The sequence below is a fragment of the Petaurus breviceps genome, unplaced genomic scaffold (assembly GCF_028583685.1).
Source record: "Petaurus breviceps papuanus isolate PSGF00001 unplaced genomic scaffold, PetGlider_PUasm1.0 90825, whole genome shotgun sequence".
Taxonomy (NCBI): domain Eukaryota; kingdom Metazoa; phylum Chordata; class Mammalia; order Diprotodontia; family Petauridae; genus Petaurus; species Petaurus breviceps.
The window spans coordinates 22,395,403-22,411,722 of NW_027187353.1; the positions used below are offsets into that span (position 1 = coordinate 22,395,403).

The following is a 16,320-nucleotide window of genomic DNA, read 5'->3' on the forward strand; positions in this document are numbered from 1 at the left end:
CTTCTCTAAAGCCACATGGTGGAGCAGTGATGGAGAGGCCAGGATGAGAGTTTAAGCGTGCTCTAGATCATTATCAAATCTCATGGGTCTCAATGTTTCATTATGTACTTTGCTAATAGCAAGTAGGGTTCAAATGCATGGTTCAGTTCTTAGAGGACAGTTAACAGTGTTTGGTCAGGGCTTTTCAGGGGCTCAGGACTTTTTTGTTTTTTTAAAAAAATGTTTTTATGTGAAGACAATTTTTTAACATTCATTTTAAAAAGTTCCAAATTCTTTCCCTTCTCTTCCCTCCCCCCTCTCTAAGCAATTTGGTATAGGTTATACACATGCAATCATGCAAAACATTTTCAGGACTTTTCTTATAAAGCCCTTGTTCTCTAAAGACCAAGGATGCTTATGGGAAAGGGGAAATTTCAAGTCCTATGGGTTAGGAAGAGAGGCAGTTGCAGTCTGGGGAGGGAACAGTTTTTGTTGTTGATTCTGGGATTCGCAAAAAGTTGTTTTACAGAATTTTATTTCTTTTATATCTTCATGGCTTTCTGCTGATCATTTTGATTTGAAAAGGAAAGAGGAAAATGCAGGTGTAATGTATATTTTGGAAAAGCTGCCATTGGGTCTTCAAACAGTACTGACAAAAGTGATATATCCCTCAAATGTCTTGCTCTTGTGTCCTTGTTATTTGTAAAGTTCCCCCGGCCCATCCCTTTTAAGGACATTTGTAGTTTCTTTTCAGGGGATAATAAAAGATATTTATTTTAGCGATTTAAATTACCTCAAGGTTGTTTAACAATATTTACTTATAGGATAACCCAGAAGGGAAACATAAACAACTCTAGAAACATATGCAGTTACATCAATTGGTAGGTTTCTAAATCAATCAAATGTTTATCTGATGAGATATCAAAACAAAATGAACATAATTCATCCAATTTTTTTCCAAAGACTCATTAAAATAAAGAACAAGAAAGGTATCAACAACATAGATATCTGACAATAAATTTTTGTAGGTCCAAAGTCTCAGTACCATGCCTTGCACAGATTTTCTTAATAAATGTTTGCTAAACAAATGTATCCATCAAATCGCTTACCCCTCACCTCAGTGTGCCTGTCCACCAGTCAGTGACAGCTCCAGGGTGGTCCAGTCTTGGTTCAATCAGCATTTGTCATTTAAATCACCATTTTAGCTTCTTGAAAGAGGCCATCAGTGCTTGCCTCACCTTTTTGCTCTTCCTTATAAAGACATGTCCTCTGTTATATTTCAGTACAATGTTGAAGACACTGAAGTATGTCTACAGACACCACGGCATCCGCCGAGGACTCTATCGGGGCCTGTCTCTTAACTACATTCGCTGTGTTCCCTCCCAGGCTGTGGCGTTCACAACCTATGAGCTCATGAAGCAGTTTTTGCACCTCAACTGAAGTCACATTTTTCCTTAAGAAACAGTCCAGTGCCAGATACATGTATATCTATTGTATAAACATATATAATGTTTTATGTTATTATTGGCAGAGGGTGGGGGTGTGTAGATTAAGTGAAGTAGAAAATCACTCTGTCCCTTACAAGCCCTGGCACTTGTTTTTTGTTGTTTTTTTAATCAGAAACCAGAAGTGCTTCCTGTTTTTTTATGCCATAATTTGTGGTTTCCTGATATGAAACATGTCCTTAGGCCGACTCTAGGTGTTTTATTAAATTAATCAGTTTCATTAAAATAACTAAAAGGTCTGAGAAACCAGTGAAAGGTTCATTGGTGTCCACTGCAGGTTTTCTGAGATTTACTCTTAGCTTTATCATGTTCTTCCGAGCTTTGTTGAGTAATCATGGTAAGAAAAAAAATCCCAGCCTTAATAAAAACTATGCTGGATTTTAAAATGAACTGGGTTCATTTTGTTTTTTTAATTAGACTTAATAATTTGTGATTATTGTAGTAAGAATGTATATTGCAATTTTATCTTGACCAGTTGGGTAAGTGTATTGTACAAGCTAGCAATGAAAGGGGGATATTTTGTAGATGGTGGTGACTGGTTCCTTATCAAAATAATACAATGTACCATGGGATAAAACTTAATTTTAAAAATAAAATTACAAGTGAGACATAAGCTGAAACAATGATTTAGAAGCTAAGTCAGCTTGCTTTCAGGTGTTATAGAGTTCGGATACTATGGGATATTTTACATAATTTTTTATAAAAGACAACCTATTCCTAAAAGGCAGGCAGAAGGAATGTTAGTAAAAAAAAAAAAAAACAGACCAGCCCTGAGAGATTTTATATGTAGAAGTGGGTTAGTTTATGACTTGTGTTACACAAGATGTATACATGTGGAATTCTAGTTATTGTCCATGTCTGGATTGAATGGTATTTACTGTGCTTGTATATAAGTAGAATGATATGTACGTTAATATATTATGGTATCAAAATGTTCTTCCATGAGAGAGACTTTTTTAGTTGTGTAAATTTACCTAATTGGAGATATTGAAAATAATTTCTAGTGATCTCCTGTTCAAAATACCTGAATTCATTGTTTGTAGCCACTTATCTAGTATCATTTTTATTTATTGCTGTAAATACAATTTTTAAGGACATGACATGTAGAATCAATGCCATGAGGTGAGTCATTAGAAGATTAGATGGAGTCATTGTATGCCTCCATTTTTGTTCTGGATTAAGAGAATGAGCATTTCTGGTAGGGCCTTTGTAAATTAATGGGTTTTTGAGGAAAATGGGATGAATTGTGTTAATTTTGTTTTGACATCTCATCACATAAATGTTTGTTTGATTTGTAAACCTACCAGTTGATGGAACTGCATGTGTTCTTAAGAGTTGTGTATGTTTCCCTTTTTGGGTTATGCTATAACTAAAAATTGTCAAGAAACCCTGAGGTAATTTAAATAGCTAAAACAAATATCTTCTATTATCCCCTGAAAGGAAACTACAAATGTTTTACTGAAGGAAAACTTGCATTTTGTGCCATTCCTGGAATATGTTCGATAATTTAATAATAAATGCATTTTAGTCATATTTTGAAATTCATTTCCTTAATTTCGAAATCATTGGTTTCATTTACTGCAGTAAAGGCCTTTACAGAAGGAAATTGGAATAAAAAAACAGTCATCCTGCCTTTAATGAGAGGTATTACCTCTGGGTGTCCAAAGAGCATTAAAAACTCTTTTTTTTAACTGAACTTTTTTTTTAATAAGGGTTCTATTGGAAAATTATTATTGTATAAAAGAATGGTGACTATATTGCATTTTGAAGGGTGGTATATATAGATCCATATCTTCATTTTGAACAGTTGAACCTTTGTAAGTTCTTAACTCTTTAACATGGGGTCAAAGTCTTCTTAGAGAACTGGGCAGCAAGGTGTTGTAGTGGATAGACCTCCAGGCCTAGAGTTAGGAAGACCTGAGTTCAAATCCCAGACTCAGATATTTACTCTTTATATATGTGTGACCCTGGGCACAAACCCTGGGTAAACCCTGTTTGCCTCAGTTACCTCATCTGTAAAATGAGCTGGAGAAGGAAATGGCAAACCACTCCAGTATCTTTGTCAAGAAAACCCCAAATGGAGTCACAGCACAACTGAAAATGATGGAACAGCAGCAACAAAGAGAACTGACAACATGCAAATAGTAATTTTGGTGAGGAGTAGGTGCTTTCTTTTTCCTCTGAGCCTGGGCCACTCTAATGCCGCGGACCCAAGGACCTCTGAGTCTGGGAAAGGTGAGCCCTGGATTGTGAGGTTTAAATCTTGACTATGCCATCTCTGTGACCTTGGACAAGTAACTTCTCTCTGAACCCCATTTTCATCAAATGTAAAATGAAGAGGTTGAATTTGATGAGCAAATCCATGAGGTCCCTTCTGTGTCCAAATTTCACAAACATGTATTGTTATTTTCTTCTGCCCAAGTGTTTGTTGTCTTTAAAAAAAAATAATGGTTTTTGATTTTTACATAACTTTTCTAGGTAATATCCCTTTTCTTTTTTTTTTTAAAGCAATTGGGGTTAAGTAACTTGCCCAAGGTTACATGGCCAGTTTTTTGTGTGTGGGTGTTAAGTATTTGAGGCTGGAACTGTTCCCGGGTCCTCCCTGCGCTCTTACTGCGCCACCTAGACGCCCTGATAATATCCCTTTTCTTCCTCCCTTTTGGATCATTCCCTGAAACAAATAATTAAAAAAAGAAAGAAAAAATTATGCAATTCAACAACCTTGATTAAGATCAGATAACAATTGAGTTTGACAGTATACACTATTGTTCTATATCCATTGTGCCCCACTTCTGGAAAGACAGAAGGGTGGTGCTTTTTATTAGGCTGCTGCCTAGAATACTAGGCTTGAAGTCAGGAAGACCTGAATTCATCTCTAACTTCAGACACTTCCAGCTTTGTGACCCTGGGCAAGTTACATAACAAGTTACCTCAGTTTCCTCAATTGTAAAATGGGGATAATAACATTTTACAAGACATTTGTAAAGTGCTGAACTCAGTACCTTGCACATAGTAGGTGTTTAATAAATGTTGTCTTCCTGTCCCCTTTTCTTCAAGGCCAAGCTTAGCCAACTGTGTGTGTGTATCATTATAGTTATTGGTCTAGACTGTTTGCTTGGTTCTGCATACTTTGCATCAGTCCAGATAAATCTTCCCATACTTTATTCATAATCAGTGGTTTTTGTGGCCCAGCGTATGACTGCTACAACACCTAACCTGGTAGGGTTGTCCCAATATCTTTCTATCAGACCTATCTAGTATTGTCATGAGAGTCCCACAATAATATGAATGCTCCAGGATTGCTAAGTCATTATCAAGGGAGTGGTCTAGTTTTGGCCTGGATAGGAAGCGTAGCTGGAGTTCATCATTCTTCTAATCATAGCAGGTTTATGTGAAACTAAGGAAACAACAAAAATGCACCCATTTTCACGTCTCAGTGCCTGGAACTGTGCCACACTTCAAATTTTGAATGGAAAATAAATTGACTTGTTTTCCACTTGTCTGAAGTAACCTAAGCAATCTGTATATATGTACCTTACTAAAAACATTGGGTGACATTTACTGCTTTCATTAGTGGGGATGGAGGACAGGAATAAAATCAGAGCAAATATATTAAAAACAAGGCTGTACTTGAAGCTTTCTGTTCAGATTTTAAAGAACACATAACCCATAGAAAAAAGGACCCAGAGCCAAAGACAAATACAAATGATTGGTTTCGACCTATGATAATATCTAGAAAACTACCAGCCTTAATGCTAGTAACCTTTATGGTTCTCAGAAAGAATTAGAAGGACACCAGATTTAGGCCACCTGACTTTGAGACACTTTGTGTTGGCACGACCTTAGGCAAGCCACTTCACTGTTTTTAGGGTTGCATTTCCTTTCCTGTAACAAGAGTTGAACTAGATGATGTCTAAAGTCTCTTCTAGTTATAGTCAGTGTAACGAGCTTCTGAAGGGAGATGCAGGGGCAGCTAGGTGGTACAGTGAATAAAGCATGGGCCCTGGAATCAGGAGGAACTGAGTTCAAATTTGACCTCAGACACTTGACACACTAGCTCTGTGACCTTGGGCGAGTCACTTAACCCCACTTGCCCAGCCTTCTTCCCTCCAAAAAAATACAATGAAGGGAGATGCAAAGTCAATTGTCCTTCATCAGCACAGGGGATTCTCATACTAGATAGCTTAGAATAAACATGTTAAAAGAAATCCAAGATAGATTTAGAGAGATAATAGTTGTCTTTTTTTTTTTTTTAGTATTTTCCAATTACAGGTAAAGACATTTTCAGCATTTATTTTTTGAAAGATTGTGAGTTGCAAATTTTTCTCCCTTTTTCCTTTTTAAGATGGCAAACAATCTAATATTGGTTATTACATGTGTGATCTTGTAAATCATTTCTGCATTAGTCATGTTATGAAAGAAGAAAGAGAACAAAATGGAGGAAAAAAGTGAAAATAGTGTGCTTTGCTCTGCATTCAGACTCCATCAGTTCTTTCTCTGAACGTTGTCCTACATTTTCTTTCTCTTTTTTTGCTTTTTGGAGGGCAATATGGGGTTAAGTGACTTGCCCAAGGTGTCACAGGTTTTTTTTTTTGTGTTACTTGTCTGAGGCGGGATTTGAACTCAGGTCCTCCTGACTCCAGGGCCGGTGCTCTATTCACTGCACCACCTAGCTGCCCCTGTTGTCCTGTATTTTCGAAGAGGACCATTGATAATCCTCACAATGAGTTTCACAACAACCCTGGGAGCTTACGATCTGGATCTGGATGAGACTGTCTCTAGATTGTTAGGAGACTAAGGCACAATGTTCAAAGCAAGTTTTTATAGCTCATGACAAACTGAATTGATTTTTCTGGAATAATTGCATCTGGATCTCAAAAATTAAAAAGTGTAAATAATTGAGTGGAGAGAATGATGCAGTCAGGGTCCGTTCAGGAAGGGGGAAGAAAGATGTCCTTTCTCCATGTGTGGTGTGCTTGTAGCCCAATGTTCATTCTTCCCATGTCACCCAATATGACTATCCCATCTCTCATTCCACTCCTTTGGACCATGGCCATCATCACTTAGCAATTACTCCTTTCAGGAGTCTGTCATGATGATAAGACTACACTTGTACCCATTTCTTGGATGAATGAAAAGACATTTGCTAGGCACAGTGTGTTAGACACTGAGCTAATTGCTGGGGATACAAGTCAGTCAATCAGCGAGTTTTTATTAAGTGCCTGTTACGTGAGAGGTACTATCCTAGGCCTTCCATTTCCAAAGAGGACCAATGATATCACAAAGTGAATCAGATTTAAGTGAGGCCGATTTCCACTCTCTTCTGGAGTCATGGAAGCCCAGTGGCAAGGCAAACGTCAGGACTACTGGCAGTGGCCTAGTATGCTATGGTATGGTATGCTATGAATGACTGGAGTCTTTGCCTGACCAGACAAAGCACTCCAGAGGACCTGCTTCAGCCACTCTCATGGCCATTGGAAAAAATTGTTCTCATCCACCAATTGTGCCAGGAGGAAGTCTTCACACTCTTGGGGCGGGCCCTCCTCTAAGTCATGATGGATTTGTGGTCCTTTGGTTACCCTCTACCTGGTTTGGCCCATCTGCCGAGATGGCTTATCACTGTGGAGGATATGTATGCACGCCACAGCTTCTTGGAGCCACAGGGGAGAGTTGGGTGAATTGTGGGCATTGAAGGTGGACGAGCAGCCATGGGGTTATACCTCCTTGAAGATCCAGTATTACCCAGAGAAGTAATAAAAGTGTAGCCAGCTGCTTGAAATAACTCACATTATATAACTCACAGGGCTCACATTCTAGGTTATTGAATAGGTGCTAAAACACTGAAGATAGGCAAATAACTTGCTTTTCCAAAAAAGAAGGAGTAATTCTGTAAATTAGAACACCTGTCCCTTCATATATCTAGATTATTAATATTTTGATAATTTTGAGTACTTAGAAAGGGAAATGCAGTGATCATTAGGACCTAAAATGGGTTTGTTTAGTCTGTCATCCCAAACTAACCTCTGGATTTGGGGGATAAGTTTATTAGTATACCAGTCTGTTAACAACTATCTGTTAAGCACTTACTGTGTTCTAAGTACTCTTCTAAGTACTGAGGAATCAAAGAGAAGTCAAAATAGTTCCTACCCTCAAGGAGCTTACTTTCCAATGGAGGAAACATGGAAAGCACTATGTACACATAAGACTAGATGGGTCTTAGAGGGAAGGTATTCAGGAGTGAGGACACCACTGAGAGTACTGGGCAAGGTGGATTTGAGCAGAATTGTAGGAAGAAAACCAAGCATGAATGTGGGGGAGGCAGAATGTTCCACCAGAGACAGCCAATGAGAAACTAACAGAAGTCTGTGGAGAGAGGAAAATGTAAGAAGACTGGATGGGTAGTAGGGGCCAGATTGTGAAAGAGGACTTCATGTTTGACCTTAAAGGTAAGAGAGAGCCATGGGAGTTAATATAGCAGTGAAATGTACAAGGAGGAAGCCCGATTACAAGGCTATGAAGTAATCCTCAAGGGGTAATGAGGATCTAACTAGGGAAATGGCTGTGTCAAGAGATGAAGTCTTAGTGGAGGTAGAATCGACATATCCTGGTGACTGATCGGCTACAACAGTTGAGTCGGTGAGTTTGGGTGAATGGGAGTTGTGACCTCCACAGGATAAGAAGGTTAGGGGAGTTTGTGGGTGAAATGGTCATTTTGTTTGGGGTACATTGATTTTGGGATGTTTATGGAATCCAGTTAGAAATGTCTTAAGGGGCAGCTTGGAAACGAATGAAACAAGCATTTATTAAGGCCTTGCTATGTGCCAGACCAATGCCAATACCAAGCATAAGCAAAAAGAAAGACCCTGCCCTCCAGCAGTTCCGTATTACTGTAGTAAGACAGCAGATAAAATGGAACGCAAAGGTAAGGAATGAAAATGAATATAGGTGCCTGTCTGGAGGCAAGGAAAAGGGCGAAGAAAGGTATCCAGGCCATCCTGGTCTTTTGCATAAATTGGGGCTTCAGGAGGAAGTCACCAATGGGAGAAGGAGGGGTGTGTGTGCATGTGTGTGTGTGTGTGTGTGTGTGTGTTTTCCAGGTTAAGAAGGTTGCTGTGCAAAAGCCCAGAGATGAGAATGGCAGAGCCCTGGTTGGAGACCAGGAGCCGAGAACAGAGTTAGGAGGGAATGAAGAGCAGCCTGGGTCTCTTCACAGACAGAAGCCCTGTAGGACTTAAGTGAAGTAGGGAATTTAGGTCTGAACATACATGGATCGGGAAATCCTCTGCATAGAGGTGACAACTGAACTAGGAATGTAGATACTGGGATAGAGAACAAATATAAATGAAGTATAACCTGTTCTCATTTTGGATATAATGGGACACAATATATTTCTTAAAAGTCATCAGATTATGGAAAATTGTAGTTTATGGGGAAAATGGAATTAGGGGCACAACACTCAAAAACATCCATGACCAAAAAAAAAAAAGGTATTCAGGTGCATCTGACTCTTCATGACTCCATTTGGAATTTTCTTGGCAAAGATACTGGAATGGTTGGCCATTTCCTTTTCCATCTCATTTTACAGATGAGGAAACTGAGGCAAATGGGGTTAAATGACTTGCCTGGGATCATACTACTAGTATTTGAAGTTGGATTTTGAGTCTTCCTGACTCCAGGTCTGGTTCTCTATCCACTGTGCCACCTAGCTTTCCCTCCCTCCCCTTGCCCTGTGTAGGAACCTAATAACAATGGTACCACAGATTAATACATAGTAAATGGCTAGGAAATTTCCAAGTACTACAATAAATACAGTCTCTCTGGCCTTGGGTTGCTGCTCAGTTCAGGCACTGCAGGTGAAAGTGGAGCCTGTATGAGCTGCAATTTCAGGGCCATGGTCCTGGTGGAGGGTGGGAGAGGGGTAGGGGCTGACCACTCTCCCCAGCTCACAGGTCCTGCTGCAACAGAAGATGGACAATAAATATGACATGACCTCAAAAAAGGCCTGAGTGTTGCTGGTATAAGCAGACCTTGGAATGATTGCCCCTTGTGATTTACTGTGAAATACATGTTCTCTTACTGTTTCTTGAAGATAAAATTGTGCATAAGCAAATATAAAATTCCCATTATGCTCCTTAATATATCAGCTGCTTTGGAACAGATTCCCAGTTCCAAAATAAGTGTTTGGCTGTATTTTCTGCTTCCTTTTTTCTTTCCTCTGGTCTCCATGAAGGATACAGCAGTTATTAGCTTAACCAGTCAAATGCATGGCACACAGTAGGTGCCATATAAATGCTCATTCTCTTCCCCTGCTTTTTCCCTCCCCCCCTCTAAGTGTCATATAGAGATTCAACATGGGTGCCCTATCAATTATTGAGTTGACCTCAAGTTTCAAAGAGGAGAAGGTCATGAAACTTAGGTCCCATTCCAAGATTTACCAGTAGTTACTTGGAAATATTGAACAAGTCACCTCTAATCCTCTCCATGCCTTCAGACTTAAAGATTTGGGGGGAGGGGCGTTCAGCTTCTTCCTGAATTGGCACATATCATAAGCCTGACCTGATGGATGGTACTGACTGAAGATGGTACTGAAGAGTGGCTGACATTGTAATGAATCTCTCCAGGTCCTGGCAGACTGGCCCACCCTGAGCTAGACCTGTCTCCCAGCCTTTCCAGCGCGGTGGAACCCGCCAGAGCTGGAGCCTTCAGAATTGGACAGTCATCTCCCTGCCTTTGTGAAATCCTGGAATAGGATTTTGGCATCTTTGGGCTCAAGTACCAAGGAACCGGGACTTTTCCTCCTTGTTTCTGGGCTGCTGAATATTAATTTGATCATTCTGGCACTATTAATTAAGGATCCCCCTTTGTTCTGTATAACTAGTTCTCTGACTACACCTTCACATGCTATTCCATGTCCCACTCCAACAGTTGGGACACTCTCCCATCACCTCTGCCTCGGAATCCCTAGCTCCCTTCTACTTCAGCTTACCAGGTCCTACAGGAGGCTGGTCCTCGTCCCCACAGTTACTAATGCTTTCCCTCCCTCCATGACATTACTTCATATTTATATTGTTTATATTTTATATTTTCTTATCTGGGTGCATAGTTTCCCTTTGGTAATACGTAAACTCCTTTTGGGCAGAGATGTTTGTTGTTGACTTTTTATCACCAGCACCTAGCAAATAAACTAGGAGGGAAGTGAATAAATATGTTCTGCTCTTTACCAAGTCCTGTTCAGCATGTTACAAATTGTGATCCTCACAACAACCCTGTGAGGTAGATGCTGTTATTTGTTATATGTTACATGTTATATTTATATTTTTATTATGTATAACATTTATATTTTGTTTATTCTATTTATGTGTTATTTTTTACAGTTGAGGAAACTGAGGCAAACAAAATTTAAATGACTTGTGTCTAAGGCTGGATTTGTGGGGGGGAATCCTCCTGCCTTCTGACCTTGTATTCTCTCTTTGTATCCCTGTCACTTTGTACAGCAGGTATTTATTAAATGTTGAATTTTCAAAGAAATGTTTGTTTCTTATTATGACTGCGTGGCTCATGTCCAATTGAACACTTATCTGCTGTGGCAGAAACCCAAAGCAAGAACCTCAGAGCAGGTAGATGTTGCCAAACTTCTTGCCAGCAGGAGACCAATCCATGAATATTAACTGTAACTAACAAAATTCAGTTCAAAATAGATTCATTTCTCAGCAACCCTTTCCAGAGTTGGTGCTTTTGCTTTGTATCGGGAGTTGGTGACATGCCATGGCAACACTAACACCCCTTGGGATGTTCAGGACGCTAGTCTGCAATGTTGAATCCCTTGGCAGGTCTCTCTGCCCGCCAATGAGCTTTCCAGCTCATGCTGTGTATGATTCATTTTCCAGTCAGATCTCAAAAGATGATTAGAGTTGGGGGTCTGGAGATCCTAAAACTTAATTAAAATAAAAATGTGCAGAATGATGTCAGCAGTGTCTTAATGATAAGCAAAGAACCACTTCCATTATTTATAACATGGAGAAATGACTGAATCCGAGTGAACAGTGAAGCAGGAGACATCCCATTACTCCCAAGATCTATAATCTTAATTATTATTGAAGACAGTTTTTTCATTCTGGGGTATCAGAATCCATTTGGGTTTGGCTTATAGTTCCTTATGACTGATAGGATCTCATTGTTCCAGTAGAATGACCACTCATTTGGTCATTGGATGGAAATCACACATTTAGAATAACAACAGCTAACATGTAAAGAATGTCCCTGGGGAAATGGGACAAGAAACGCCTGGCCAGTCATGGAGCAGAAAGGAGAGATAATATGTTCTGCTACATGACGATTGCATGCATCTTTGGTCATCATCAAGGGACCCTCCTTGTAGATTTACAGAAGAACATGAACAAGGGTTGAACAGGATGGCCATGGTTGACTGGGCTGTCATCTACATGTAGGAGGAAAATTTTATCAAGAAAATTGTATTTTCTCAAATCCAAATGAAATTGGTACCTCAAATCTATCCTTCCTCTGGTGGTATAATTAAGCAATTTGTCAGGAGAAGGGGGTTTCCCTTGTATTTTAACCTGTAATAGGGGCAGCTAGATGGCATAGTGGACAGAATGCTGGCCTTTGAATCAAGAAGACCTGAGTTTGAATTCTGCCTCAGACATACTAGCTGTGTGGTCCTGGGCAAGCCATTTAATCTTTCAGCCTTGTTTTCCTTATCCATAGAATGAAAATAAGAATAACTATTTCACAAAGTTGGCATGAGGATCAAATGAGATGTGTGTAAAACCCTTTACAAACCTTAAACAACTATATGTTAGCTACTATTACTGCCTTTACTGAATTCAGCATTAGGATTCATTAATATTGAAACATAAGAGATTAAAATGGAGAGTCATTTTTTTTTTAAAGCAATCGGGGTTAAGTAACTTGCTCAAGGTTACATGGCCAGTCATTTCTGGGTGTGGTGCTAAGTATCTGAGTCTGGATTCGATCCCAGGTCATCCTGACTCTGGGGCTGGTGCTCTTCCTCGCTGTGCTACCTGGCTGCCTCAAGAGTCATTCTTAATACCTATGAACTAGCATCCAATTAATCAATGGTAAACAATCCCTAAATTCCAAAATAACTATTAAGACTTATCTTAGGGCAGCTAGGTGTCATAGTGAATAGAGCACCGACCCTGGAGTCAGGAGGACCTGAGTTCAAATCTGGCCTCAGATACTTAACACTTACTAGTCGTGTGACCTTGTCACTTAACCCCAATTGCCTTGCCTTCCCCCCTCCAAAAATATATATATTAAAAAAGGGCTTATCCTGCTTTAAAGTTTAGCAACAGAAGTAAAGAGGTTGATCAGCGGAACATATCAGGTATACAATATACAGGAGCAAATGAGAAAAATGGTCTAGTGTTTGATAAAACCAAAGACCAAAGCTTCTGGGGTTTTTCAACTGTGTCCAAATATTTGTGACCCCATTTGTGATTTTCTTGGAAGATATACTAGAGTGGTTTTCCATTTCCTTCTCCAGCTCATTTTACAGATGAGGAAACTGAGGCAACTAGGGTTAAGTGACTTGTCCAGGGTCATACAGCTAATAAGTGTCTGAGGCTAGATTTGAACTCATGAAGATGAATCTTTCTAAACTTAAGACCCTGAACTCTACTCACTGTACCCCTAGCTGCACCTGGGATAAGAATTCACTATTCAACAAAAGCCACTGGGAAAACTGGAAAACAATCTGGCTGCAGCTAGGTATAGACCAACATTTCCCACTGTATAAGAGATAAGCTGAAATGGTAGGATGAAAGCTATCTCAAATGAATGCTTTCCCCCAAATGCATATCTGGGATTATGTGAAGGGGATTTGAAGATCTTCCCTGCCCCTTAATAGGCCCAAGTGACCTGCTTTGAGCTTTGACTCAGCCCACAGCTTGAGTCACATGGAGCCTCTGGTGGGAGGAGCTTGCTGAGTGGGTGGAGCAGGAATAGAGAGCTGGAAGACAGCTTCTGCAGAGCAGTTAGCCTGAGAGAGGGAGGGAGAGAGGGAGGGAGGAGTTTTGTCTAGAGGAGCTTGTTTGTGGGGAGGCCTAAGGGAGGGAAGGCTTGGGGATGTTGGTGCGCCCTGCATGGGTGATGTGTATAAACCTCTTTGTTACCATGGTGGAATTGGCTTACTGGTATCTGAACATCATTCAGGAAGAGAGTTTATGTTTTGCATTTCAACCCTGGAAATACGTCTGCACATTTATAGCAGCTGCTATGGGTATTGCATTGGTGATACAGAGATAGGCTTAGTGGCAGTTCTGAAGCCTGTGCTGTCCATAAGGCCACATTTATGTACCACAGGACCATCATGCTTGAAATCTCAAAGCCCATTATAGCCCCCCTACCACTTGAAGATAGTTTTGTTTGAATATATTACCATTAAAGTGTTTCTTTTTACTGTATACTAAAGGTAGGTATTGAAAATAGCACTTTAAGCCATTCATATCAATTGATAAATGATCAAAAGATATGAACAGTTTTCAGATGAAGTAATCAAAACTATTTATAGTTATAGGAAAAGGTGCTCTAAGTCCCTGTAGATTGGAGAAATGCAAATTAAAACAATTCAGAGGTACTACTTTGTACCTCTTAGATTGGCTAATAGAACAGAAAAGGAAAATGACAAATATTGGAGGGATGTTGGGAAAAATGAGACATTAATGCACCGTTGGGGTTGTGAACTGATTCAACCATTTTTTTTTGATCCAACCATTCTGTAGGGCAATTTGGAACTATGTCCAAAGGGCTATAAAACCATGTAAAAGCTTTTACCTAGTAATACCCCTACTAGGTCTATGTTCCAAAAGAGATAAGCAAAAAGGAAAAGGACCTTTATGTGCAAAAATATTAATAGCAGTTTTTTCTTTTTTTTTTTTTGAGGGCAATTGGGGTTAAGTAACTTGCCCAAGGTCACATAGCTAGTTTTTGTGTTAACTATGAAGGCGAATTTGAACTCAGGTCCTCCTGACTCCAGGACCGGTGCTCTATTCACTGAGCCACCTAGCCTCGGGAATGACAGCTATTTTCAGCAATACAGTGATCCAAGACAACTCTGAAGAACTCATGTTCAAATGCTATCTGTTTCCAGAGAATGAACTGATGGTGTCTAAATACAGATTTAAGCATGCTTTTTTTACTTTATTTTTCTTGAGGGTTTTTTTTTTTTTGGTCTATGTTTTCTCTCACAACATGATTATTATGGAAATGTTTTGCATGACTATACATGTATAACCTTTATCGAATTGCTTGCCTTCTCAATGAAGGGGAGTGATGGGGGAGGGACAGAATTTGAAACTCAGAGTTTTAAAAATGAATGTTAAAAATTGTTTTTACATATACCTAGGGAAAAAAATCCTAAATAAACAAAGGAGAATAACATTGAATTTGGAGTCAAGAGGACTTGGGCTTTGTCACCTACTGAGTGTGTGGCCCTGGACAAGTCACTTGATCTGTTTGAGCCTTAGTTTCTTTCTCTGTGAAATGAGAAAGCCATGATTCTTAGATTTCTTCCTGCTCTACATCTTAGGATTCTATGATACCTGTGTACATAGTAGGCTCTTAATAAATGTTTTTACTCCTTCTATAAGTATTAAGCCCCTACAACGTTCAGAGCCATGGAAATCTGAAGACAAAAAGTCTTTGCCCTTGAGCTTACATTCTAGTGGGGGAATAGAGACCCAGGGCAAGTCACTTAACCCTGTTTGCCTCAGTTTTCTCATCTGTAAAACGGAGAAGGGGAAGGCAAACCACTCCAACATCTTTTCCAAGAAAACCCCAAATGGGGTCACGAAGAGTGACTGAACTACAAATGAAGGTGGGGGCTCTTACCCCCTGATGGGGGAAGGGCTGGCTCCTATCTGGACAGCAGGCACAGCCTGGGCTGGGGGAAATGGGATCCCTGTCCCAGCCTCCTGGGAAGGAAAACGAGAATGCACGGAGGCTGGGTGAAGTACAGAGAACGGCCAGGCACCCCGAATAGCAGCCTCGGGCCAGCTCGAGTTGGAATCCCACCGTAGATCCCGGGTGTGCGACCCTGCGCCAGTCCCTGCACCTGCCCGCCTCAGTTTACCCTTCTGTAAGATGAGGACACTAACGCAGCGCAGGGCTCTCGGGCGTGCGGTGAGGACAGAGGCTCGCAAAGCTCCCCAGAGCCGCACAGACGCGGCCGCTGGATGGTACTGATCAGCACCCCAAAAAGCCGCAGCTCCAAGGCCCAGGGCCGGAGCCGCAGCGCAGCACCCGCACGTGGGACCGCGGAGCTCCGCGCTCCAACTCGGGTTCCCGAGACAATCAGGGAGGGTTTGTTCTCTCATACACCGGGTGGGGGGTGGGTAGGGGAGAAAGCAGCTGCTCCTTCATCAGAGCAGATTAAATAGAAGCAGCAGCAGAAAGCTGCACAGCAGGGGGTCGGGCTCCGCCCGCGCAGCTGGGGCCGGGGGAGGGAAGGGCTCCGGGCGCATGCGCAGCTGCGGCCACGCCGCCGGCCCCGCGAGTCCTTGCGAGTGCCGCCCACCCCGACGGGCTCAACGGAGGACCCCGGCCGCCGATCGATGGAGCTGGCGCTGGAGCTGGACAAGCTGGGGCTGCCGCGGGGAAAGACGTCGGAGGAGGAGGATCCCGCGCCGGCAGACCAGTGAGCCGTGGGCGGGGACGAGCGGGAGATTTGAATGGAGTACGCGGGCGCGGGCGGCGCGGACTGAGCCCCCCGGGCTCCCGTAGGCCCCCGGCCGGTGCTGGGGCGGGGGGGCGGCTGGGAGGGAGCTTCCATCCCACAGCGTGAATGAATGCATGC

At 41.3% G+C, this 16,320-nt stretch overlaps 2 protein-coding genes across 3 annotated transcripts in view; both read left to right on the forward strand.

The window, feature by feature from the left end:
• SLC25A16 (solute carrier family 25 member 16) overlaps positions 1 to 11,007 on the forward strand; it is a 37,176-nt gene extending 26,169 nt beyond the window's left edge. Inside the window, exon 9 of one of the 2 annotated variants that reach the window (XM_069071485.1) lies at positions 10,106 to 11,007. In XM_069071485.1, the coding sequence (XP_068927586.1) occupies positions 10,106 to 10,130 (25 nt within the window). In that variant the 3' untranslated portion in view covers positions 10,131 to 11,007. Of the gene's footprint in view, positions 1 to 1,262; positions 3,026 to 10,105 lie in introns of those variants that run through there. The other variant, XM_069071484.1, reaches the window with a different exon arrangement.
• A 4,984-nt stretch (positions 11,008 to 15,991) lies between these two features.
• The window catches only part of DNA2 (DNA replication helicase/nuclease 2), a 50,078-nt gene continuing 49,749 nt past the window's right edge, over positions 15,992 to 16,320 (forward strand). Inside the window, exon 1 of the mRNA XM_069071487.1 lies at positions 15,992 to 16,161. Coding sequence (XP_068927588.1) covers positions 16,079 to 16,161 — 83 coding nt within the window. The 5' untranslated portion in view covers positions 15,992 to 16,078. The remainder of the gene's footprint in view (positions 16,162 to 16,320) is intronic.